The sequence below is a fragment of the Cebidichthys violaceus genome, unplaced genomic scaffold, assembly GCF_023349555.1.
Source record: "Cebidichthys violaceus isolate CVI_PGR_0920_01 unplaced genomic scaffold, fCebVio1.0.p SCAF_14, whole genome shotgun sequence".
Lineage (NCBI taxonomy): Eukaryota > Metazoa > Chordata > Actinopteri > Perciformes > Stichaeidae > Cebidichthys > Cebidichthys violaceus.
In genome coordinates this window covers 440,515-465,226 of record NW_027176307.1, presented here as the reverse complement: position 1 = coordinate 465,226, position 24,712 = coordinate 440,515, and the positions used below count along the sequence as shown (strand labels likewise).

At 36.5% G+C, this 24,712-nt stretch overlaps 3 protein-coding genes across 3 annotated transcripts; 2 read left to right on the top strand and 1 right to left on the bottom strand.

Annotated features, from left to right (window-relative positions):
• Nucleotides 1–4: 4 nt before the first annotated feature.
• saysd1 (SAYSVFN motif domain containing 1) lies at nucleotides 5–2,064 on the top strand. Its single transcript, XM_068708361.1, has 2 exons — nucleotides 5–459; nucleotides 1,315–2,064. The coding sequence occupies exons 1-2, from the start codon at nucleotides 235–237 to the stop codon at nucleotides 1,627–1,629; spliced, it is 540 nt and encodes a 179-aa protein (XP_068564462.1). The 5' UTR covers nucleotides 5–234; the 3' UTR covers nucleotides 1,630–2,064.
• A 613-nt stretch (nucleotides 2,065–2,677) lies between these two features.
• Nucleotides 2,678–7,068, top strand: bpnt1 (bisphosphate nucleotidase 1). Its single transcript, XM_068708358.1, has 9 exons — nucleotides 2,678–2,913; nucleotides 3,420–3,541; nucleotides 3,712–3,816; nucleotides 3,950–4,057; nucleotides 4,216–4,264; nucleotides 4,923–5,014; nucleotides 5,092–5,289; nucleotides 5,782–5,887; nucleotides 6,116–7,068. Exons 2-9 carry the CDS (start codon nucleotides 3,422–3,424, stop codon nucleotides 6,265–6,267), a joined length of 930 nt encoding a protein of 309 aa, XP_068564459.1. The 5' UTR covers nucleotides 2,678–2,913; nucleotides 3,420–3,421; the 3' UTR covers nucleotides 6,268–7,068.
• Nucleotides 7,069–17,885: 10,817 nt separating this feature from the next.
• On the bottom strand, nucleotides 17,886–24,228 carry LOC137870897 (serine/threonine-protein phosphatase PP1-beta catalytic subunit-like). Its single transcript, XM_068708357.1, has 8 exons — nucleotides 24,087–24,228; nucleotides 22,779–22,910; nucleotides 22,273–22,503; nucleotides 21,947–22,051; nucleotides 21,423–21,494; nucleotides 20,583–20,734; nucleotides 19,994–20,128; nucleotides 17,886–19,902 (listed from the first exon to the last, which is right to left on the bottom strand). Exons 1-8 carry the CDS (start codon nucleotides 24,226–24,228, stop codon nucleotides 19,798–19,800), a joined length of 1,074 nt encoding a protein of 357 aa, XP_068564458.1. The 3' UTR covers nucleotides 17,886–19,797.
• Between the last annotated feature and the right edge of the window lie 484 nt (nucleotides 24,229–24,712).

Sequence of the window (24,712 nt, the reverse complement as noted above, 5' to 3'; positions counted from 1 at the left end):
CACATCCTTCTTTTTGGTAGGCGCGGAAGTAAAATGTAAACAAATGCCTCGATAAGCTAAGTAGCATGATGAAATCTCACCAAAATGTTGTTAAAGTCGAAGAGGAAGTGATTGACAGCGGACGTGATTGTATTTGACATTACAATTTATTGAAGCAACGGTGAAATCCAGAGGTTTTGAAGTGAGTGGTGCCAGCGTCTCTTTTGCCACGTACACTTTGTAACGTCCGTGTCGATGGAGCAGAGACTGTCAGAGTTCAGAGCCAGACGACAGGCTGAAAATACGGTGAAAAAGGATGAGAGTACTGGTCCGCAGTGTATAGCGCAGACAGCAGCGGACACAGCTGCTCAGATTGATGCTAAAACAACAACAACAACAACAACAACAAAAACAACCGACAGTCAACAGATTCAAGAGACAGAAAACATCAGAGCTTCGAGTCAGACCTCTCCAGTAAAGGTGAGACGTCACTTGTTTATGGTGTGACTGACTGAATCAGCTCACAGCTTCATTAACTTTCTGATGAAATGTTTTCTGAATTATTATGTATCACTTATTGCTAGTGTTCACTGCAGCTGGATTTTACCAATTTAAGATGAATCTGTATTTTATTTATGGATCTACAATAGTGAAACAAATATCCTTGCAAAGTTAAACACAGACACACGTAACTAAGGATACAACTAATTAAGCAATAATGTTGCCATTGATTAATCAATCCATTACTATATTTGTTAATTGATGTATAATTTTTCTATAAAATGTAAGAAAATATTGAAAAATGCCCTTATAATTACTCAAACACAATTTTTTTGTCTGACCAAAACCCAAACGTATTAACTTTAAAGTAATATAAACACATAGAAAAGCAGAACATCTTCACATTTGAGAAGCTGTGAATGTGAAATCAAATCAGTAAGTTACTGTTTCAGCCCTACTTGTAACATAATATTTCACAAGAATCTCTTCAAATGCTAATGTCTACAAGTACTCACTAGAACTAAAAAAATACATTATGAAAAATGTAAAATAATATATTATGGTAAATTATAATTAACACTCCATGATACTCCTGGCCTGACCTTCCCTCTTGTCTTGTCTATAATGGTTGTAGTTTGAACGAGTCTGAAGTGTATTATTCTACAGTACACCAGCAAATAACAACTCCTCCCATCTTAACTGAACATGCCTACAGTCTCCTAACATCTCCAGCAGAGAGAGGCCTGTTTTGTGCCCAGACCCACTGTAAGCAGTATACCTGTGATGTTGAAATACATTGAACATATTGAACCTCCTGTTGCGTCTCCTTTACAGGACCGTAGTGACTGGATGCTGGACAGCGCTCTGGGAAGATGGCTGGCTTCAAAACAATTCGTCTTCTCAAACCTCACTTTGCTCAAAGTGCTGCTGTGGCTGGTGCTGCTGGGTCTGTTTGTTGAAATAGAGTTTGGCCTGCCCTTCTTTGTCATCTCCCTCTTCTTCTGGCTCTATGAGGGACTCCGTAGCCCAGCTGCCCGTGAGCCTGGAGAGCTGAGCGCTTATTCTGTCTTCAATCCAGACTGTCAGCCTCTGCTGGGCACTCTCACTGCAGAGCAGCTGGAGGGAGAGATGGGTTACAGACACTTCTGATTTGCACATTTATATTAAATAATCAAATTATTTTGTCCTTACAAAAAAAATATTTTTTTTGCAGGAATATACAGGGACTTACAGTAATGATATTAATTAATATTTCTGTATTACTAATTAAATTAAGATTGGTCTGCTTCCAGGTTTATTCATGTTTCTGTTCCTTAAAGCAGTTTGATAGTGGCTTCACTTCAGGTCGTGAAAGAGGACTATGCCACATCAAATAACTAACACTCGGTGCACAAGTTTTAATTGTTTGAATTTATAGAAATGTGGGAATGGTAGTGAGTGAACTGGGGAGAAACAGTGGCTCATCCTTAGTCATATGTGCTAAAAGACTAAAGGGTAAGCTGCTTTGAAATTTATATGAGAACAAATGTTCCTATCTTCAAATAAATGGCTTTTCAAGTTTAATAAAAGATTCTGATGTATCAAGCTGTGTTGCATGTTGTCTCTAGGCCTTGATATTACAAACGCACCGATTGCAAAACGTAAACAAAACCATGGCTGTTCATCACAAACAGAGTTTTCTTTGGCTGGTGTACACAAAATTAAACTCTGAATAATACTTGTCCAGATAAGATAACGTTCAGAGATTGTTTACCATAACCAGCTACTAATAAAATGGGGGATCCCATCATTATTCAATTTACATGCAGAACAGGTTCTACTAAAAGCAAGTCATATTTTATTTATATGCTGGCAAGTCTACTTGGTTGTATTTACCATTAATAATTATATTAACAACAAAATATATTGTTGTGTGATAACTGCTTTTTCGTTAAGTCAGGGTAGATGGATTTGCCCCAAGTTTACAAGTAGGAACTTGAGTGGTATACTTATTTCCAGCAGGTGTGGCAGGATGTTGGAGGTTTTCGCGCTCCGAGTTTTCGTGAACGCAGCATATGACTATTTGCACACAGAGAACAATTTTTACGGACAAAGCTAGAGCGTTCACTCCTATTTACTTCCGCATTTGCTGAAAAGCCGTTAGACCATTCCAAGGTAGATTTGATCGTTTCTCTGTTTAGCAAGAACCAAAAAGAGAGACACACGTTCAGTTTTGTGTAAGGGTTCTCACTGTGCGTGTCAAGAGCATAATTAGTTGGCATGTCTGTTATTGAATGTCATGACAAGCTTGCTAGCTTGCGATAGCCCACTATTTGTCTCTTGAGTGGTCTGGTAACTATCTTGGCACATTATTTTTGGCTCTTTGGTTCAAAGGCATTGCTCTTCCTGTATCAGTGAAAACTGTTTAGTGGCTTCTTCTCGGTGTTATCATCAGTAAGTATTCACCCAACATCACCCCCACTACCTTTCTACTGCATATGTATTAATATTGTTGAATTAATACCTCCGATTGTACTAGCTATCAACACTAGCATGTTAGCTAAATAGCCGGAAGTGCAGAGGTGTGCTGCTCATTTTAGTTAACGCTAGCTAGCTAGCCTAATTGCTCTGAAATAGATATAAATCAAACACAGACGCTGTATATAAAAGCAGAAAATACCAGCTCATAACAAATTAAATTTTGTTGCGTGATCAGGTGAATCCAGTCGTTTCCACTTGCTATTAATTGTCCACTCTTTGTAAGATATTCACTGAAAAGGAAGATTTTGACGTTTTATGACAAATTGCAAGAGGGGCCAAAGATACATTTTTTTGAGGATGTCCTGATTATTTTGGACATGGTGTATGGTCATTATCTCAATTGTATTATTAATCAAAAAGGCTCTAGATGTACGTTAGTTGTTGGTCATGATTTTGAATGTGTCTGCTCTGTCAATCAGCAATGTCAGGAAGTCCTGCTGTGCTCATGCGGCTGGTGGCCTCTGCCCACACTGTGGCTGAAAAGGCCGGGGCCATTGTGAGGAAGGTCCTTCACAGTGGAGAACTTGGCATTGTGGAAAAGGTGGGATCAATGTATTTTTTGGTACTTATATCGGAGCAAGTTAAAGTTGCAAACAGCGTGTCCCAGATGGACACATTTGCTGTGGAAATCTTGGGCCATTTATATATAATGCAGGGAACAGACTGAGATGAATTGTTTGAACCTTTCTTGATTCCTGTTTCCGTGCACAGACTGGAGCTAATGATCTGCAGACACTGGCAGACAGACTAGCACAGCAGAGCATTTGTGCGTCACTGTCCAGACGTTTCCCTAAAATCACCATCATCGGAGAGGAGGTGAGGAGATGGCACATTTGTTTAGTGTATTGGTTATATGAGGTCCATGGACACCCAACCATGCAAGGGTATTTCAGTCTTAAGCTTTATAGGAGAGTGAAAGACAGACTATTGTGTATGACTTGTTTATTAGGAGCTCCCAGCTGAGGAGATAAAGGAAGATCTCATTGAGAGCGGCTTCTCAGAGGAAATCCTTCAGAAGAAATGTCCAGAAGAATATAGCGATCTCAAAGAGGAGGAGGTAACCGCCAATAAATCTATAATTTTAAGTTATTAGGTCAAGAAATAGAATACAATTGTATTTTCTATGTATCATAATTGTTAAAAACAGGTGCAGTACAGTTGTATTAATACATAAATGAACTTCTTCTGAGTGTTTCTTTCTTAATCTAATCTCAGCTAGTTGTGTGGGTTGATCCTCTCGACGGCACAAAGGAATACACTGAAGGTAGGCTCTTCAAATATACTTCTTGGGCGGAGACATTCTGTGAGTTATCCAGTTCTTGGTCCAGAAACTCACTGAACAAATACATTTAGCACTAAAATGACTCCACCAGCTCGTATTGAAGGCATTTAAGGGCACATGCAGTCGCTACATGTACAACAAAAATGTTCAAAGTAGCAACTGCTTTCTGGCTCTTGGCTCTCAGAGCGTCACTGTCACATTTTACTTTGTTCTTTCACTACTTTGTGTGTCCCTGCTTCTGCTGTCTATCCGTTTCTCTTTCTGTCTCACTCTTTCTCACTTTCTCTCTTTCTCACTTTCTCTCTCTGCTGACCCCAGCGTCAAGGTGTCTCCTTCACCAAACCGAGGCCCAGATACCGAGCAAAGGGTCGGACACCTCTCAGCCTTACAGCACAGCTCTTTGTATGGAAAACTGATAGAAAGATTAACCCTGGCAGTGTTTTAATATTTATTGTTCTGCACAAACAAGGACGCTTCACTACAACTTACCGTCCTTTCCTTTCTGTCCAGCATGCAATTTCCATAAAGACACCTATATGTAACTGACCACATCACAAATGTATGCTTATGATTTAAAGTGCATTCAAATTGGTGGCTTCAAGTGTCTTTTAGCTAACATCCTGCTATTTTCTGATTGAAGGGCTCCTGGATAATGTGACGGTGCTTATTGGTATTGCATATGGAGGTAGAGCAATTGCAGGTGTCATCAACCAGCCTTTCTACAACTACGAGGTACGGACCACACTAAACGATCATGTAGCCGTGTCCTAACAGCTGTAACTCTGGTTAATTCAAAGTTTCCTTGTCAGCTTGGAGCAGGAGCAGTTTTAGGAAGAACCATGTGGGGAATGCCGGGACTGGGTTCCTTTGGATTTCAGCTGCGGGAAGTTCCGGGAGACAGACGCATTGTCACCACCACACGTTCACACAGCAACAAGCTGGTAACGGACTGTGTAGACGCCATGGAGCCTCATGAGGTGGTACGAGTTGGTGGTGCTGGGAACAAGGTGAGGTGGACGTAGAGCAAGCCTAGTCATGTTTCTGACCCTGATCTGGAATTATTTCAAGCCTTTACTATTCCTAACATCTGCCATCAAAGGAATGTCTTTTTAAGAACAGTATGTGTCAGTAAAAGCAGGGTCCTGTGTTTTGTGACATTAAACATTGTCTTTTTGTGACATAAATCGGTTACCAAATGTGACCCACACAAACTAAAATGGCTGGCAGATACTGCCAATCTTCTCCTTTATGGACTCCTCGTGTTTTTTAGTAGCCACAAACATTGTAGAGTGGTTGTGCACATCCATAAATCATTGTAGGCTGTAGCTAGAGGCCTTAGTTTTGTCATTAATCCCAAACAGTTAACCAAAGTTGTCTGGTAGCCTGGCGACTCATGACCAGAATTAAGATGTTTTTATAGCTATTACACTACCAGTGCATGTGTAAAAGAGCCTGTTGATGTGTAAAGAATATTTGTTTATCAAATCATCTCTCTGCAGATAATCCAGCTTGTTGAAGGAAAGGCTTCTGCTTATGTCTTCGCCAGTCCAGGGTGCAAGAAGTGGGACACCTGCGCTCCTGAAGCCATTCTGCATGCTGTTGGAGGTAAAAAACCATCAATTCTGTAGCAGCAGAGGATGTTTGAAAATGCAAACACGTGTGCACAAACTATAAATAAAAGGTTTTTAAGACAAACTAGCAGTATAGTTTGTAGGCATGCACCTTTTAGGTTACAATTCAAGCATTACATTTTACAAAATGCATAGTTTACTAGTCTTTGAATTACTGCTTAAAATGTTTATTTTCCCTTTTCTATTCCTTTTCCTTGTGCAGGTAAACTGACTGACATGCATGGCAATGCATACTGCTATGACGCTAACGTCAAGCACATGAATTCGGCCGGCGTTCTTGCAACACTCCGAAACCACGAGTACTATGTTAGCAGAGTACCACAGTCAGTGCTGCAGGCCCTCAAGTCACAATGATGTCCGTCTTCATCAGAAATCACACTAATGGCAGACAATGTTCACAATGTCCACAATCATTGAGAGATTTAACACTAATAATCTATCCACACATGCAAGAAGCTTCTTCTTTATGTGAAACTGTCATCAAATCAATCATGGACTACTATGTTTTTGTGACATGCAGCAATTAATTAACCAGAAACGGAGAGCAGACTTAATAGGACTTCCATTTATTTCACTCGTTTCAGACAAACTCGTATAAACTCCAGGACAAAGAAGCCGTTGTCAAAATGGAAATGTAGATCACTCCTTTTTCAGTGCAACATTAGTTGCAACCCTCAGCAGGATGATACAAAATTTGTAATTTTCATGATTCATTTAAGCAAGATTGCTCGACAAATATATACAATAGTGCTGATATGTGACAAAGTCAAGTACAGGGAAGTCGAGCTGCATGATTATGGCTAGAACTTACAAATAGGGTTGGACTACATGCAATTCATCAGCAGGTCTGCTTCATGGCAATATTGATGATGAAATACCTTGAATAGCCAAGTATTTATTTTACTGGTTTAGTCAAAACACATTCACATCTTGAATCTTGAAGATAATTAGTCATTCATTTTTACAAATTGTGTATTTTAACAGAAAACGTCCTTGATTTTAACAGATGATGCTGTAAATAAGTGAGTCTTTCTTCACATGTGATCAGTGTGACTTCTATGAATGTTGAACTGATTAACAATATATTTTGTCATCTGAATTTGTAAAATATATTTGTTCCAATTAATTTGCCTTAATAAATAAATTGAAATGCTCCATGGTAATATTTTGAATGTAGTCCTTAAAGGGAAACTTTGTCAATTTTCAACTGGCACTGGATTGTTGCCACAGCAAGCTCTCATTGCAACGATACAACGCCAGTTGAAAATCACCAAAGTTTGAAAAACTTGCTGACCACATTGGTCCCAAAGGTGAAGGACACTCTGATCGAGGACGTGCGGTCAGGGGAGGCAGGCACAAAGTATGTTGTCATTGCACAACACCTGTCGACATAAAATGACATTAGATTCAAGCAGATATGTTGTTCTCTAGTGATTGGTTAGAATGTGATGAGTTGTCAGTTCTATCTTATCTTAGGTAAGTCATAAAGTACTATGAACTCTCATAGATATGATGGTACCTGACAATTTAGGGGATTTTACAGGGAGCCAGTGCAGAGAAGATAATATGGTAGAAATATGACTTATTTTCCTAGTTTATATTTAGTACACATGCTGCAGCATTCTGGATCAACTGGCGAGTCTTAAAAGAGTAGAGGAGCCGGATAATAAGGACTTGAATAATCTAGCCTGCAAGTAGAAAGTGCACGGACAAATTTTTCTACATTGTTTTGAGACGGGGTGTGTCTGATTTTTGCAATGATCAGGGAGAGGGAAAGGCGGTCCTTGAAGTTTGTTTCATATCAATGGTAAACATACCCTGATCAAACAAAACTGGACTGTTGTGCAGGAGACCGCTGTCAGCTTCTGGGTGTGAAGCTGTAAGTAAATGTTGACATTTTGTCACGTCAGTCGCTAGTCATTAGTGTGACGTCACGTCATAGTATAGCACAGGCTATACTATGACTGCTTTCGACAGGCTATACTATAACTGTTTTCGACATAATATATTGAGGCTGTTTTTTGACTTTTTTCGACATGCTATACTATGACCGTTTTTCACTTTTTTCGACAGGCTATACTATGACTGTTTTCGACATAATATACTATGACTGTTTTTGACATAATATACTATGACTGTTTTTTGACTTTTTTCGACATGCTATACTATGACCGTTTTTCACTTTTTTCAACATACTATACTATGACCGTTTTTCACTTTTTTCGACAGGCTATACTATGACTGTTTTCGACATAATATACTATGACTGCTTTCGACATAATATACAATGACTGTTTTTTGACTTTTTTTGACATGCTATACTATGACCGTTTTTCACTTTTTTCGACATGCTATACTATGACCATTTTTCAATTTTTCGACAAGCTATACTCTGACTGTTTTCTACATGATATATAATAAATGCTGTCAATGGCTAAGTGGAGCGCAGGGCTGTCTCTCCATTAGAGGGTTGCTGGTTCAATTCCCAGCTCCTGCTATGCTAGTCTCAACCCCAAAATACTATTACTATGACTTTTTTTCGACATACTATACTATGACCGTTTTTCATTTTTTTCGACATGCTATACTATGACTGTTTTCGACAGGCTATACTATTACTGTTTTCGACATAATATATTATGACTGTTTTTCATTTTTTTCGACAGGCTATACTATGACTGTTTTCGACAGGCTATACTATGACTTTTTTCGACAGGCTATACTATGACTGTTTTCGACATAATATACAATGGCTGTTTTTTGAATTTTTTCGACATGCTATACTATGACCGTTTTTCAATTTTTTCGACAGGCTATACTATGACTGTTTTCTACATGATATATAATATGACTTTTTATAGAGATACTATGACAGTGGTTCTCAATTGCTGTCCGTGGCTAAGTGGAGTGCAGGGCTGCCTTTCAATCAGAGGGTCGTCGGTTCAATCCCTGACTCCTGCTATGCCAGTCTCAACCCCAAAATACCATTACTATGACTTTTTTTCGACATGCTATACTATGACCGTTTTTCAATTTTTTCGACATACTATACTATGACCGTTTTTCAATTTTTTCGACAGGCTATACTATGACTTTTTTCGACAGGCTATACTATGACTGTTTTCGACATAATATACGATTGCTGTTTTTTGAATTTTTTCGACATGCTATACTATGACCGTTTTTCAATTTTTTCGACATACTATACTATGACCGTTTTTCACTTTTTTTGACAGGCTATACTATGACTGCTTTCGACAGGCTATACTATGACTGTTTTTGACATAATATACTATGACTGTTTTTTGACTTTTTTCGACATGCTATACTATGACCGTTTTTCACTTTTTTCGACAGGCTATACTATGACTGTTTTCGACATAATATACTATGACTGTTTTTGACATAATATACTATGACTGTTTTTTGACTTTTTTCGACATGCTATACTATGACTGTTTTTCACTTTTTTCGACATGCTATACTATGACCGTTTTTAAATTTTTCGACAAGCTATACTATGTACTGTTTTCTACATGATATATAATAAATGCTGTCAATGGCTAAGTGGAGCGCAGGGCTGTTTCTCCATTAGAGAGTTACTGGTTCAATTCCCGGCTCCTGCTATGCTAGTCTCAACCCCATAATACCATTACTATGACTTTTTTTAGACATACTATACGATGACCGTTTTTCACTTTTTTCGACAGGCTATACTATGACTGCTTTCGACAGGCTATACTATGACTGTTTTCGACATAATATACTATGACTGTTTTTTGATTTTTTTTGACATGCTATACTATGACCGTTTTTCACTTTTTTCGACATACTATACTATGACCGTTTTTCACTTTTTTCGACAGGCTATACTATGACTGCTTTCGACAGGCTATACTATGACTGTTTTCGACATAATATACTATGACTGTTTTTTGACTTTTTTCGACATGCTATACTATGACCGTTTTTCAATTTTTTCGACATACTATACTATGACCGTTTTTCAATTTTTTCGACAGGCTATACTATGACTTTTTTCGACAGGCTATACTATGACTGTTTTCGACATAATATACGATGGCTGTTTTTTGAATTTTTTCGACATGCTATACTATGACCGTTTTTCAATTTTTTCGACATACTATACTATGACCGTTTTTCACTTTTTTCGACAGGCTATACTATGACTGTTTTCTACATGATATATAATATGACTTTTTATAGAGATACTATGACAGTGGTTCTCAATTGCTGTCCGTGGCTAAGTGGAGTGCAGGGCTGCCTTTCAATCAGAGGGTCGTCAGTTCAATCCCTGACTCCTGCTATGCTAGTCTCAACCCCAAAATACCATTACTATGACTTCTTTTTGACATGCTATACTATGACCTTTTTTCAATTTTTTCGACATACTATACTATGACCGTTTTTCAATTTTTTCGACAGGCTATACTATGACTGCTTTCGACAGGCTATACTATGACTGTTTTTTTACTTTTTTCGACATGCTATACTATGACCGTTTTTCGACATACTATACTATGACCGTTTTTCACTTTTTTCGACAGGCTATACTATGACTGCTTTCGACAGGCTATACTATGACTGTTTTCGACATAATATATTGAGGCTGTTTTTTGACTTTTTTCGACAGGCTATACTATGACTGTTTTCTATATGATATATAATAAATGCTGTCAATGGCTAAGTGGAGCGCAGGGCTGTCTCTCCATTAGAGGGTCGCTGGTTCAATTCACGGCTCCTGCTATGCTAGTCTCAACCCCAAAATACCATTACTATGACTTTTTTTCGACATGCTATACTATGACCATTTTTCAATTTTTCGACAAGCTATACTCTGACTGTTTTCTACATGATATATAATAAATGCTGTCAATGGCTAAGTGGAGCGCAGGGCTGTCTCTCCATTAGAGGGTCGCTGGTTCAATTCCCGGCTCCTGCTATGCTAGTCTCAACCCCAAAATACCATTACTATGACTTTTTTTCGACATGCTATACTATGACCGTTTTTCAATTTTTTCGACATACTATACTATGACCGTTTTTCAATTTTTTCGACAGGCTATACTATGACTTTTTTCGACAGGCTATACTATGACTGTTTTCGACATAATATACGATGGCTGTTTCTTGAATTTTTTCGACATGCTATACTATGACCGTTTTTCAATTTTTTCGACATACGATACTATGACCGTTTTTCACTTTTTTCGACAGGCTATACTATGACTGTTTTCTACATGATATATAATATGACTTTTTATAGAGATACTATGACAGTGGTTCTCAATTGCTGTCCGTGGCTAAGTGGAGTGCAGGGCTGCCTTTCAATCAGAGGGTCGTAGGTTCAATCCCTGACTCCTGCTATGCTAGTCTCAACTCCAAAATACCATTACTATGACTTTTTTTCGACATGCTATACTATGACCGTTTTTCAATTTTTTCGACAGGCTATACTATGACTGCTTTCGACAGGCTATACTATGACTGTTTTTTGACTTTTTTCGACATGCTATACTATGACCGTTTTTCGACATACTATACTATGACCGTTTTTCACTTTTTTCGACAGGCTATACTATGACTGCTTTCGACAGGCTATACTATGACTGTTTTCGACATAATATATTGAGGCTGTTTTTTGACTTTTTTCGACATGCTATACTATGACCGTTTTTCAATTTTTTTGACATGCTATACTCTGACCGTTTTTCAATTTTTTCGACAGGCTATACTATGACTTTTTTCGACAGGCTATACTATGATTGTTTTCGATATAATATACAATGACTGTTTTTTGACTTTTTTTGACATGCTATACTGTGACCGTTTTTCACTTTTTTCGACATGCTATACTATGACCGTTTTTCAATTTTTTTCGACAGGCTATACTATGACTTTTTTCGACAGGCTATACTATGACTGTTTTCGACATAATATACGATGGCTGTTTTTTGAATTTTTTCGACATGCTATACTATGACCTTTTTTCACTTTTTTCGACAGGCTATACTATGACTGTTTTCTACATGATATATAATATGACTTTTTATAGAGATACTATGACAGTGGTTCTCAATTGCTGTCCGTGGCTAAGTGGAGTGCAGGGCTGCCTTTCAATCAGAGGGTTGTCGGTTCAATCCCTGACTCCTGCTATGCTAGTCTCAACCCCAAAATACCATTACTATGACTTCTTTTTGACATGCTATACTATGACCTTTTTTCAATTTTTTCGACATACTATACTATGACCGTTTTTCAATTTTTTTCGACAGGCTATACTATGACTTTTTTCGACAGGCTATACTATGACTGTTTTTTTACTTTTTTCGACATGCTATACTATGACCGTTTTTCGACATACTATACTATGACCGTTTTTCACTTTTTTCGACAGGCTATACTATGACTGCTTTCGACAGGCTATACTATGACTGTTTTCGACATAATATATTGAGGCTGTTTTTTGACTTTTTTCGACAGGCTATACTATGACTGTTTTCTATATGATATATAATAAATGCTGTCAATGGCTAAGTGGAGCGCAGGGCTGTCTCTCCATTAGAGGGTCGCTGGTTCAATTCACGGCTCCTGCTATGCTAGTCTCAACCCCAAAATACCATTACTATGACTTTTTTTCGACATGCTATACTATGACCATTTTTCAATTTTTCGACAAGCTATACTCTGACTGTTTTCTACATGATATATAATAAATGCTGTCAATGGCTAAGTGGAGCGCAGGGCTGTCTCTCCATTAGAGGGTCGCTGGTTCAATTCCCGGCTCCTGCTATGCTAGTCTCAACCCCAAAATACCATTACTATGACTTTTTTTCGACATGCTATACTATGACCGTTTTTCAATTTTTTCGACATACTATACTATGACCGTTTTTCAATTTTTTCGACAGGCTATACTATGACTTTTTTCGACAGGCTATACTATGACTGTTTTCGACATAATATACGATGGCTGTTTCTTGAATTTTTTCGACATGCTATACTATGACCGTTTTTCGACATACTATACTATGACCGTTTTTCACTTTTTTCGACAGGCTATACTATGACTGCTTTCGACAGGCTATACTATGACTGTTTTCGACATAATATATTGAGGCTGTTTTTTGACTTTTTTCGACATGCTATACTATGACCGTTTTTCAATTTTTTTGACATGCTATACTCTGACCGTTTTTCAATTTTTTCGACAGGCTATACTATGACTTTTTTCGACAGGCTATACTATGATTGTTTTCGATATAATATACAATGACTGTTTTTTGACTTTTTTTGACATGCTATACTGTGACCGTTTTTCACTTTTTTCGACATGCTATACTATGACCATTTTTCAATTTTTTCGACATACTATACTATGACCGTTTTTCAATTTTTTTCGACAGGCTATACTATGACTTTTTTCGACAGGCTATACTATGACTGTTTTCGACATAATATACGATGGCTGTTTTTTGAATTTTTTCGACATGCTATACTATGACCTTTTTTCACTTTTTTCGACAGGCTATACTATGACTGTTTTCTACATGATATATAATATGACTTTTTATAGAGATACTATGACAGTGGTTCTCAATTGCTGTCCGTGGCTAAGTGGAGTGCAGGGCTGCCTTTCAATCAGAGCGTCGTCGGTTCAATCCCTGACTCCTGCTATGCTAGTCTCAACCCCAAAATACCATTACTATAACTTTTTTTCGACATGCTATACTATGACCTTTTTTCAATTTTTTCGACAGGCTATACTATGACTGCTTTCGACAGGCTATACTATGACTGTTTTTTGACTTTTTTCGACATGCTATACTATGACCGTTTTTCGACATACTATACTATGACCGTTTTTCACTTTTTTCGACAGGCTATACTATGACTGCTTTCGACAGGCTATACTATGACTGTTTTCGACATAATATATTGAGGCTGTTTTTTGAATTTTTTCGACATGCTATACTATGACCGTTTTTCAATTTTTTTGACATGCTATACTATGACTTTTTTCGACAGGCTATACTGTGACTGTTTTCGACATAATATATTGAGGCTGTTTTTTGACTTTTTTCGACATGCTATACTATGACCGTTTTTCAATTTTTTTGACATACTATACTATGACCGTTTTTTCAATTTTTTTGACAGGCTATACTATGACTTTTTTCGACAGGCTATACTATGACTGTTTTCGACATAATATACGATGGCTGTTTTTTGAATTTTTTCGACATGCTATACTATGACCTTTTTTCACTTTTTTCGACAGGCTATACTATGACTGTTTTCTACATGATATATAATATGACTTTTTATAGAGATACTATGACAGTGGTTCTCAATTGCTGTCCGTGGCTAAGTGGAGTGCAGGGCTGCCTTTCAATCAGAGCGTCGTCGGTTCAATCCCTGACTCCTGCTATGCTAGTCTCAACCCCAAAATACCATTACTATAACTTTTTTTCGACATGCTATACTATGACCTTTTTTCAATTTTTTCGACAGGCTATACTATGACTGCTTTCAACAGGCTATACTATGACTGTTTTTTGACTTTTTTCGACATGCTATACTATGACCGTTTTTCGACATACTATACTATGACCGTTTTTCACTTTTTTCGACAGGCTATACTATGACTGCTTTCGACAGGCTATACTATGACTGTTTTCGACATAATATATTGAGGCTGTTTTTTGAATTTTTTCGACATGCTATACTATGACCGTTTTTCAATTTTTTTGACATGCTATACTATGACTTTTTTCGACAGGCTATACTGTGACTGTTTTCGACATAATATATTGAGGCTGTTTTTTGACTTTTTTCGACATGCTATACTATGACCGTTTTTCAATTTTTTTGACATACTATACTATGACCGTTTTTTCAATTTTTTTGACAGGCTATACTATGACTTTTTTCGACAGGCTATACTATGACTGTTTTCGACATAATATACGATGGCTGTTTTTTGAATTTTTTCGACATGCTATACTATGACCGTTTTTGACAGGCTATACTATGACGTATACTATACATCACGTACCACGCTCTTTTTCCTAAACCTTACCAAGTGGTTTTGTGGCCCAAACCTAACCTCCTGTGAGTTGGTAGTCAGTGTAGTTAACATCAACCACACTCTTTTCCAAAACCTAACTAAGTTAGAGCAACTGACTCCATCAGTGAGATGTGCAAAACTCTAGTCTGAGTCAGTTCATTTCATTCTTCTAAATCTAAGTACTTTATTTTAAGACGCATATTTTTCAAAAGCTTTCTGTTGTGTATTTCATTGTTTAATCCAGCCCTGATTTTAGTTCAAATGAAAGAAAAGAACATTTATTTATTATTAGAGTATGTATTATTTATAATTCATCCAGTTCAATTTGAAATCTGACAATAAATATTGTTGATATATTATTCAATTGAACTGTCTTTATTTGATTTGACAGTCAGCTGTAGACTACTACAGACGTTGATACAACTGATACAAGGCTACTTCAATATATATGGCACTAAATCATAGCGCAAGTTAGACATCATTGTGATGTACCGGAACTTTGCGTAAGAAAATTGTCTCAAACTGTACCTTGTTGAATTTTAGTTGATACCCTGTACTATACGGGTACTGTACTATATGACTTTTACAAAAATACTATTTTGACTTTTTACAGCATACTATACCAGGACTTTTTTATTACCTTATTCGACATGCTATACTTTAACTCTTTTTATGACTTTCACAACATACTATACTACGACTTTTTAATACATTTTTCAACATGCTATACTATGACTTTTTAATACATTTTTTGACATGCTATACTATGACTTTTTATGAATTCTTTTACATACTTTCCTATGACTTTTTTCGAAATACTATTTCATGACTTATTTCAACATACTATCTCTCACTCTCTCATTGCCCTTTATGCCTCCTGGCATGTAGGGCAACAAACTATACTATGACTTTTTTAGGACTTTTACAACAAACTATGCTATGACTTTTTTTGACATACTATACTATGGCTTTTTTTTAATGTTTTTAGACATAACCTACTATGACTTATTTTGACATACTATACTATGACTTTTTAAAGACTTTTTTTGACTTACTATACTATGACTTTTTACAACATACTATACTATGACATTTTTATGATTTTTTAAAAAATACTATTTTATGACTTATTTCGACATACTATACTATGACTTTTTTATGAATTATTTTCGACAAAACCTACTGACTTTTTTCGACATACTAAACTTTTTACGACTTTTTAATAACTTCTTTATTACCTTTTTCGACATACTACTATACTATGACTTTTTATGAATTATTTTACATACTTTCTAATGACTTTATTCAACATACTATACTATGACTTTTTCAACATACTATATCAGGACTTTTTTATTACCTTATTCGACATGCTATACTATGACTTTTTTATGACTTTCACAACATACTATACTACGACTTTTTAATTAATTTTTTGACATACTACACTATGACTTTTTCATTACCTTTTTCGACATGCTATACTATGACTTTTTAATTAAGTTTTTGTCATACTATACTATGACTTTATTATTACCTTTTTCGACATGCTATACTATGACTTTTTTTTTTTTAGCCTTTTTCGACATGCTATACTATGACTTTTTTTTTTTTTTTACCTTTTTCGACATGCTATACTATGACTTTTTATGAATTCTTTTACATACTTTCCTATGACTTTTTTCGAAATACTATTTCATGACTTATTTCAACATACTATCTCTCACTCTCTCATTGCCCTTTATGCCTCCTGGCATGTAGGGCAACAAACTATGCTATGACTTTTTTAATGTTTTTAGACATGACCTACTATGACTTATTTCGACATACTAAACTATGACTTTTTAAAGACTTTTTTCGACTTACTATAATATGACTTTTTACAACATACTATACTATGACATTTTTATGATTTTTAAAAAAATACTATTTTATGACTTATTTCGACATACTATACTATGACTTTTTTATGAATTATTTTCGACAAAACCTACTGACTTTTTTCGACATACTAAACTTTTTACGACTTTTGAATAACTTCTTTATTACCTTTTTCGACATACTACTATACTATGACTTTTTATGAATTATTTTACATACTTTCCAATGACTTTATTCAACATACTATACTATGACTTTTTCGACATACTACACTATACAAGGACTTCATATTTTATTTCAATGCTATACCACAATATGACTATTTACAAAAAAATGTTTTATACTATACTTTTATGACATTTTCATGACATACATTAATACCACTCCAATCCACTAGGGTTTGTGTCCTTTGTCCTGCCTCTTCTTAGTCTTGCAGGATCTGGTTCGTCAGAGGATGAGCCACTTATTGGTCAGGTGTGGTTCCGGCTATGAAAGATCACCGCTTTATCAAGAAGCTTGACTTGGCTAAATTGGCCACAGTTTTCACAGTTTCACAGTTTTATGACTATTTTCAAAAAATAAATCCACATGCTATACTATCACTTATTTATGACTTTTCAAAACTTTTTCGACATACTATGATTTTTCTTGAAATATTGTTCTATGAGTTTTTTACGACAATTTTTCGACAACCTATACTATGACTTTTTTTTGACAAATTCAATTTTGATTATTTTCATCAAACTACTGTATTACTTTTTTCAACAAACTACGATAGGAATTGTTGTTTTACTTAATATACTTAGTATACTATTACATTTTTCAACATACCATACTGACTTTTTTTACTTTTACTTTTTATGAGGTTTTTTCAACATATGCTTTTCCTAACATACTTTACTATACTATAACTTATTTTAAAATACTATACCGTGACATTTTTTCACGTTATACTATGACTTTTTTCAACAATTTTAACAACTTAAAGAGAAACAGAGAGCAGGCTCAACACCTTTTATTTCACTCGTTTCAAACAAACTCGTACAAATCTCAAAACGTCTTAACATACTGTTTCTAACTTGAAGACCAATAAATTTACAAAGCAAAAGGCAAGATTTAAATAAATAAAAAATACGTTGGTTCAGTGTTCATTAAGGAGTTGGAAATATATAACCAATATTAACTAGCCAACAATAATCAAAAAACCATCGTCTTGCCTTGATGAGTTTGACCTCTTTACAATGTCATGCAATGAAATAGGCCTGTTACGACAACTACGGTAACGACTGATACAACATATGGACATAAGCTCAATAATCTTTGTTGTCAACTTTTCGTATGATTAATTGACATGACTTCAATATTCCCCATTATGTTTACATACATGTTTGTTTACAGAAGAATGTGATCAGCCTTTTAGCCGACATGATGCCAGAATAAACAGCAGGGTTTTCCATTACAAGACTTGTACATTGCATTGTACGCGTTCATTGCTCTTAGAAAGGGTGTACTCGCAGTATGCTATTACATTATCATTATATGAATGGCATGAAAGTATCTTGTAATAAAAATACAATAATATTAATATAATAAGCAATCGCATTTCTTGGAAAATACATCGTTCAACACAGGTAGTTATCGTGACAGGCCTAACTGGAAGTGCAACAATGTTCAGTGATTGAGAGGTCAACATCTACTGCTGTTAAGATGAGTGTACTGACACCTACTTTTGAATCCTGTACTTTACCTCAGTTTCTGCTGTGGTTTTCATTCGTCTCGACTTTTCTACACAACTTCTGTAATTGCTTCACTGATGTTTGGTTTCCACATACAATCAGTTTAAATTAGTCATTAAAAACAGATCTAATTCAGAGCATCGACTGAATATTAATGTGCTAGTAGAGGTACACCATAGATGGCTGTGAACTTTTCAAATATTTTTAAATAGGCTTGCAAATAGCAAGATTTTCAAAATAATTTATTTTATAACATCAAAATATCTGGATATTATCGATATCTCTTTGAGAAAAAAAAACATTCTTAAGTTGAAGGGAAAGTCATAGCAATCTCCAACTTGCAATTCTTCAAGAAAAATTTGCATTTTGGAAATTATGTTCAATTGCGTTCTTGCTGAAAGTTAATGTAGATGAGAAGATCAATGCTTCATCTTTGTTCTTCAAGTTTGTTTACTCAGTACCAAAAAGATGGATGAAACAAACATTGTGCTGCTGGTAGGTGGAGGTTGTTTCAGTTAACGGAGCCAGAATAACTGTTTTCTCCTGTTTCCAGTCTTTGTGCTAAGCTAAGTTAGCCAGCAGCTGATGTCAGTTTCATATTTGACAGAAAGGAGAGTGGTGTAAACTTCCTTATCCAACTCTTTATAAGAAAGCATATAAGCATATTTCCCAAAATGTAAATCTATTCCACTAAGCAGTGTAGCACTTCATCCAGCATAGAAGTGGGCAATGGCAGTAGGACGAGAGACAATTAGCCCTGTTGTCAATGAGAATTTATGGTTTTACATTGGCTAGAGCAAAGAACCCATCTCAACCTCACAAGCGTGCATGCATTCACAAAATCACTATGGAAATTGTTAATGTGAAGGAAGAGAAGCATCTTTTCTTAACATCTTGCCCATTCCACAAGAGTTTGGTTTAAATATTGCTGAATGGAGTGAGTAGCAGAGTTAATGCAGACCATGGCATCAAATAAGAAATTGAAAAACACATGTTCATAAAAATACCCACAGAACAAGCAAAAGACACTCCTGGAGTTTTTTTTTTTTCTTCTTTTTTTTTTTTTTTTACACATGAACAAGCTGACTGAGAGAAGGCTGGAGTGTTTGAGGCAGCCTGCAGGGACGTTGGCCAGTGATCGACCGGGGGAGAAGGAGGAGAGTCAGGGCCAGCCGCTCACCTCTTTTTTGGTGCCTGAGCGGTGCGAGGCGGGGTGACAGGGCGTCCTGCATTAACCCCTCCATACTGGTATTTCGCTTTTTTTTCTGACGGCTTCAGGATCTGAAAGAAAGGACGACGGTCCTAATGAATACATTTTAAAGTCCACAAATGAGCGTTTATGTTACGGTATAACAAACGGAGGGTTCTCTACCTGAAAGGAACACATAAGGGACTCGTCCACACTCATCATGCCACCTGCGTTGTCAAACTCCCCGCAGTAGTTGGGGGCAGAGAACAGCGTTACCAGCTGTCGCTTGGCAAAGAACTCATAACCGTCTTCAACAACCTGTAAGGTAGCAGGATTAAAGACGAAAAGTATATATCACTGAAGATATGTTTTAAGCTAAATTGCCAAAAATTCACTGGTCAAACAATTAAACTGATAAATCAAGAAAATAATTTAAAAAAAGAATAATAAGTAGCAGCCCTTAACAGAATATATTATAATAATGGTTTATATTAATTGACCAAAAACTGCACTAAAGGTCTATTCAGTAGTGCTGATGTGTCAACACATAATTCAACCTACATGGAAGTAAAGCTGCATTATAGAAGTTAACCTTACAATTAGGGTTGAACTACATGTAAGAGCTGAGGGTCCAAGGTCCCCCCACCTTATTCGGTGGGGGGACATTACATTGTTCGTTGGTGCATAACACCCACACTGCAACAACACACAACCAGTTGAAAATCGGCAAAATTCTCTTAATCTTAAAATCACAAAGCAGCGCAAGAGTTACTTGATGTGCTCGGCAGATGAGGTCCAGGTCGTGGCGGTTGAGAAACTTGCTGACCACATCGGCTCCGAAGGTGAAGGACACGCCCCGATCGTTCTCCCCCCAGCCCTGGACGTCTTTGTCTGGATCCGACCACAGCAGGTCACACAGCAACCCTGACACAAAGAGCAGCAAAGTCAAGCAGTCAATCACATATTACATTTTCATTTTATTAACTATATCAATACATTATTTTTTTTATGACACGCTAATTAATGTTCATATTATCAAATTATATGAATATATACTTTATGACATTTTTTCATACATTGCAAACTGCTTATAGTGATCAACCTCTTACAGTGCATCCGGAAAGTATTCACAGCGCTTCACTTTTTCCACATTTTGTTACACTTATTCCAAAATAGATTAAATTCATTTTTTTCCCTCAAAATTCTACACACAATACTCCATAATGATAATGTGAAAAAAGTTTGTTTGAAATTTTTGCTAATCTATTAAAAATAAAAAAATTAAGAAAATCACCTGTGGTTAAAATTTGCTTATGACATACTATACTATAATAATTTCATATTATTAAACTGTATTAATATTACTTTTATTTTGTATGACATAAAAAAGGTCCGCTTTATTTTAGCCAAAACTAATAGCATAATTAATTAATCTAAAGCGGCACATCAGCATTACATTTTTAACACAAATTATAAGCAGTTAATGAACACAATCAGCAATCTATAATCGAGCAGTGCAGACATATATAGAAACATCTGCAGCTTGTGAAAGTTGCAATCAGCTCAACAAGATATTGTCCTCTTATAGTTCAGCAACACAAACACAACCGACCTGTGTCTGGGACATCGGTGGGTCTCATAATGCGCCGAATTTGTTCCATGGACTGCAGATCAGGTGAGAGCCCTGAGGACAACAGATAATTGTAATATAAATAACAAACACTACAGAAAATCCTGTGAATCAGTGTCTTTTCATCCTTAAGCAAAATGGAAATATGATGACTTACAGGTATTGTGCTGATGCAACAAAAATGGGCTTTAAAAAAAGAATGATATTCTCAATAGCATCATAATGCAATGAATGATTCATCACAATTAAAACCTGTGGTTACATTACATATATTTTAACTAAGTATGTAATAGAAATATAGAAAAATTATCCCTAAACATACTATAACATACCATTTAATATTGCTATTACGAAAAATAATGCACCCCTCATTGAATACTGAACGCAGATAAATAATTAAATCATTATACAAGCCTCTATTTTAAACAGGTAAGCTTTGATTTCAGGGAGAAGTGTATTATCCACAATATTCAGAGGCTACTACATAATGCAGGCGCTTCACAAACCTCCATGGCAGCAGAAAATCTTCTCATCAATAATCGCAGCAATGGGCAGACAATTAAAACAGTCTGTGAAGGTCTTCCAGAGCTTTATGTTGAACCTGCGCTTGCCTGAGGAAAACAATAAGAAAAGTGGCAGACAAAAAAAATAAGAAGCAATTGTAAAAAAAAAATAAAAAAATAATAATAATAATACTTTTAACCTATAATACTGGGTTACTACATTCAGATTTTATATATACATTTTTTTTTTTGCAGTAGCCCAACTCACCATTAGGACTGTGAACAGTATGCACATGTAGCTTAACAAACAGGTGTGTTTTCCAACTTACACTCATCATAGAAGCCGTAGATGCGATTGATGGAGGCACACTCGTGGTTCCCCCTGAGCAAGAAAAAGTTTTCTGGGTATTTGATCTTGTAGGCGAGCAGCAGGCAGATGGTCTCCAGTGACTGCTTCCCCCTGTCCACGTAGTCCCCCAAGAACAGATAGTTGGCCTCAGGTGGGAAACCTCCATACTCGAATAGCCTCAGCAAGTCTGTGTACTGTCCATGGATATCACCTGGAAGGATATGTACATCAAATGTTTAAATGGTGTCACAATACTGCAAGTAACATTACAATCTCAATCAATTACGTGAAATTAATGAACAGATTAGATAAAGATTTTGAATAACTGTGTGTGTTTTTAACTTATCCTGGTGAAATCGCAGGGCTTAAGAAACAATGTAGAGTTGCCACGGTTGCCTCTAACTATCAACATCATGTGTTTTGTCATCACCCTGCACTGGGATATAGGTACTTTTTTTTTTTTAAAGTGATAGGTGCCATTCTCACCGCAGATTTTGAGTGGAGCCTCCAGTTCTAGCAGGATCGGCTGACTGAGGAAAATCTCTCTGGACTTGATGCAGAGCCCCCTCACCTCAGCCTCTGTCATCTGTACAACCTTCCCTGGACGGCATCCTCGCACTGCAAGACAAAAGAGTTCAACATTGGCTGATTCTCTGACAGGGTTGAGTAAGTATTTGACACTAGACATTAACACATTAAGCAACCTGCCACAGCGATCAGAACTAATATGCATCAAAATCAACATCATGACAATGGGACAGGTAACTACATTTTCAAATTGCAGGCTAAATCAGTATTCTAACCACAAACAATATCAGTGCATTCACGTGTGCCAGTGCACGGCTCTAAAGCTATACAATCTCATAAATAACCCATGAGGACTTTGATAGTGATACCACTGGACTGGAAGTCAACACAAGTTGTTATGAACTGGCAAGTAAAAGATATGAAGCTGGAAGTGAGTGGCAGTGAAGGAAGAAAAGTCTAGAGTGGAGTTTTCATACATTTAGTTTGGTTAAATTATACATTTGCCATGATCAGAATAGTGTTCATCAGCAAATTTATATTTATCCTTTCCAGTCCAAATGCGACTTTGTTTCATTTGCCTTCCATATAGTTAGACATGTTTCGTCGTTTAAATATGTGGTTTAGGAACAAACTTTAGAAACTAAGGAAATTCTCCGGATATAGTTGATGAAACAGTAGCTAGTTATGCAGGTTTAGGTTTCCTTCGAAAGGGGGCGTGTCCTGGGTGGTAGCCGACGTGCTAGCAACCAGCCTAGCCAAGGAGAACAGTTAGTAATGTTACTTAGCAATCACAGAAACCCACGGTTCTTTCTCTTCCCATTACATCCCGTCCTTCACGATAAAACAGTTACCTGCCCGGACTCTGCTGACGTTAGTCGGCTAGTTTAGCCGTTACACCGTTAAGTTATATCATTAGCATAGATAGCTAACTCTCTAGCGGGCTAATTGTTACGCCACTCTCCCTTTTTTTACGCAAAGTGCCACGACTACCGTTGATTAGTAATCCAACATTAGCGAAGATATAGCTACAAAGGACTGTGAATCATGCTAACGTTTACTAAAGTTTACATTTCTCCTGCAGCAGAGAGCTTTTAACGCAACGGTTAGCGTTAGCTTACGGGTTGCTCCTGAACGATAGCAGAGAACGCGAGATGCTAACGTGTTTTTAACATATTGTGAAGTTACTCGTTACAAAAAACAACGTACAAGTCAGTCATTTTCTCGATAAAAAATACGGGAAGAAAGGTTATCACATCGCTGCAGTACCTTCCAGTAGTCGAGATATGAGGCTGTCAACGTTCAATTCGCTTTCCGCCATGTTTCTGATACTCACAGAGGCAGGACCAGGGGCAAAATATCCCTGAATAAGGACTTGTAGGCTCAAAAGGGCTTTAGCCTTACCATGCATGCACACAGACACACAAGTTTCAGCAGTGGTGGTATAACTAAGTAAACTTACTCAAGTACTGCACTTAAGTACAATCTCGAGGTATTTGAGTTTGTTTAATATACAGAAACAAGGGGAAAAAACAAACAAATGATATTACACTAAAATATTCAGTGGCTTTTAAATAGACTCCACTTTGTGTTTCAATATTGAATCGTAGTCAGTTTTCCATTTAATATACTCAAGAATCATGAGAAAGGATATGCACAACAAACAAAAACCTGTAGTAGTAATATATAGAAGACTTATCTTCCCAAAAATGTTTGATGTATTTTTGCTTTTATTCGATAGCAACAATGGAGAGTTGGGAACACTTGTGTGCACATTCCAGGCAAAGATACTCAGATGCAAGACAAACAAATACTTAACTTCAGTGCACAAAGACGGTCTGTACACTTTTAGGCTCCAAATAAATTGTTTAATCTCTTTTATTTGCTCTTATCAA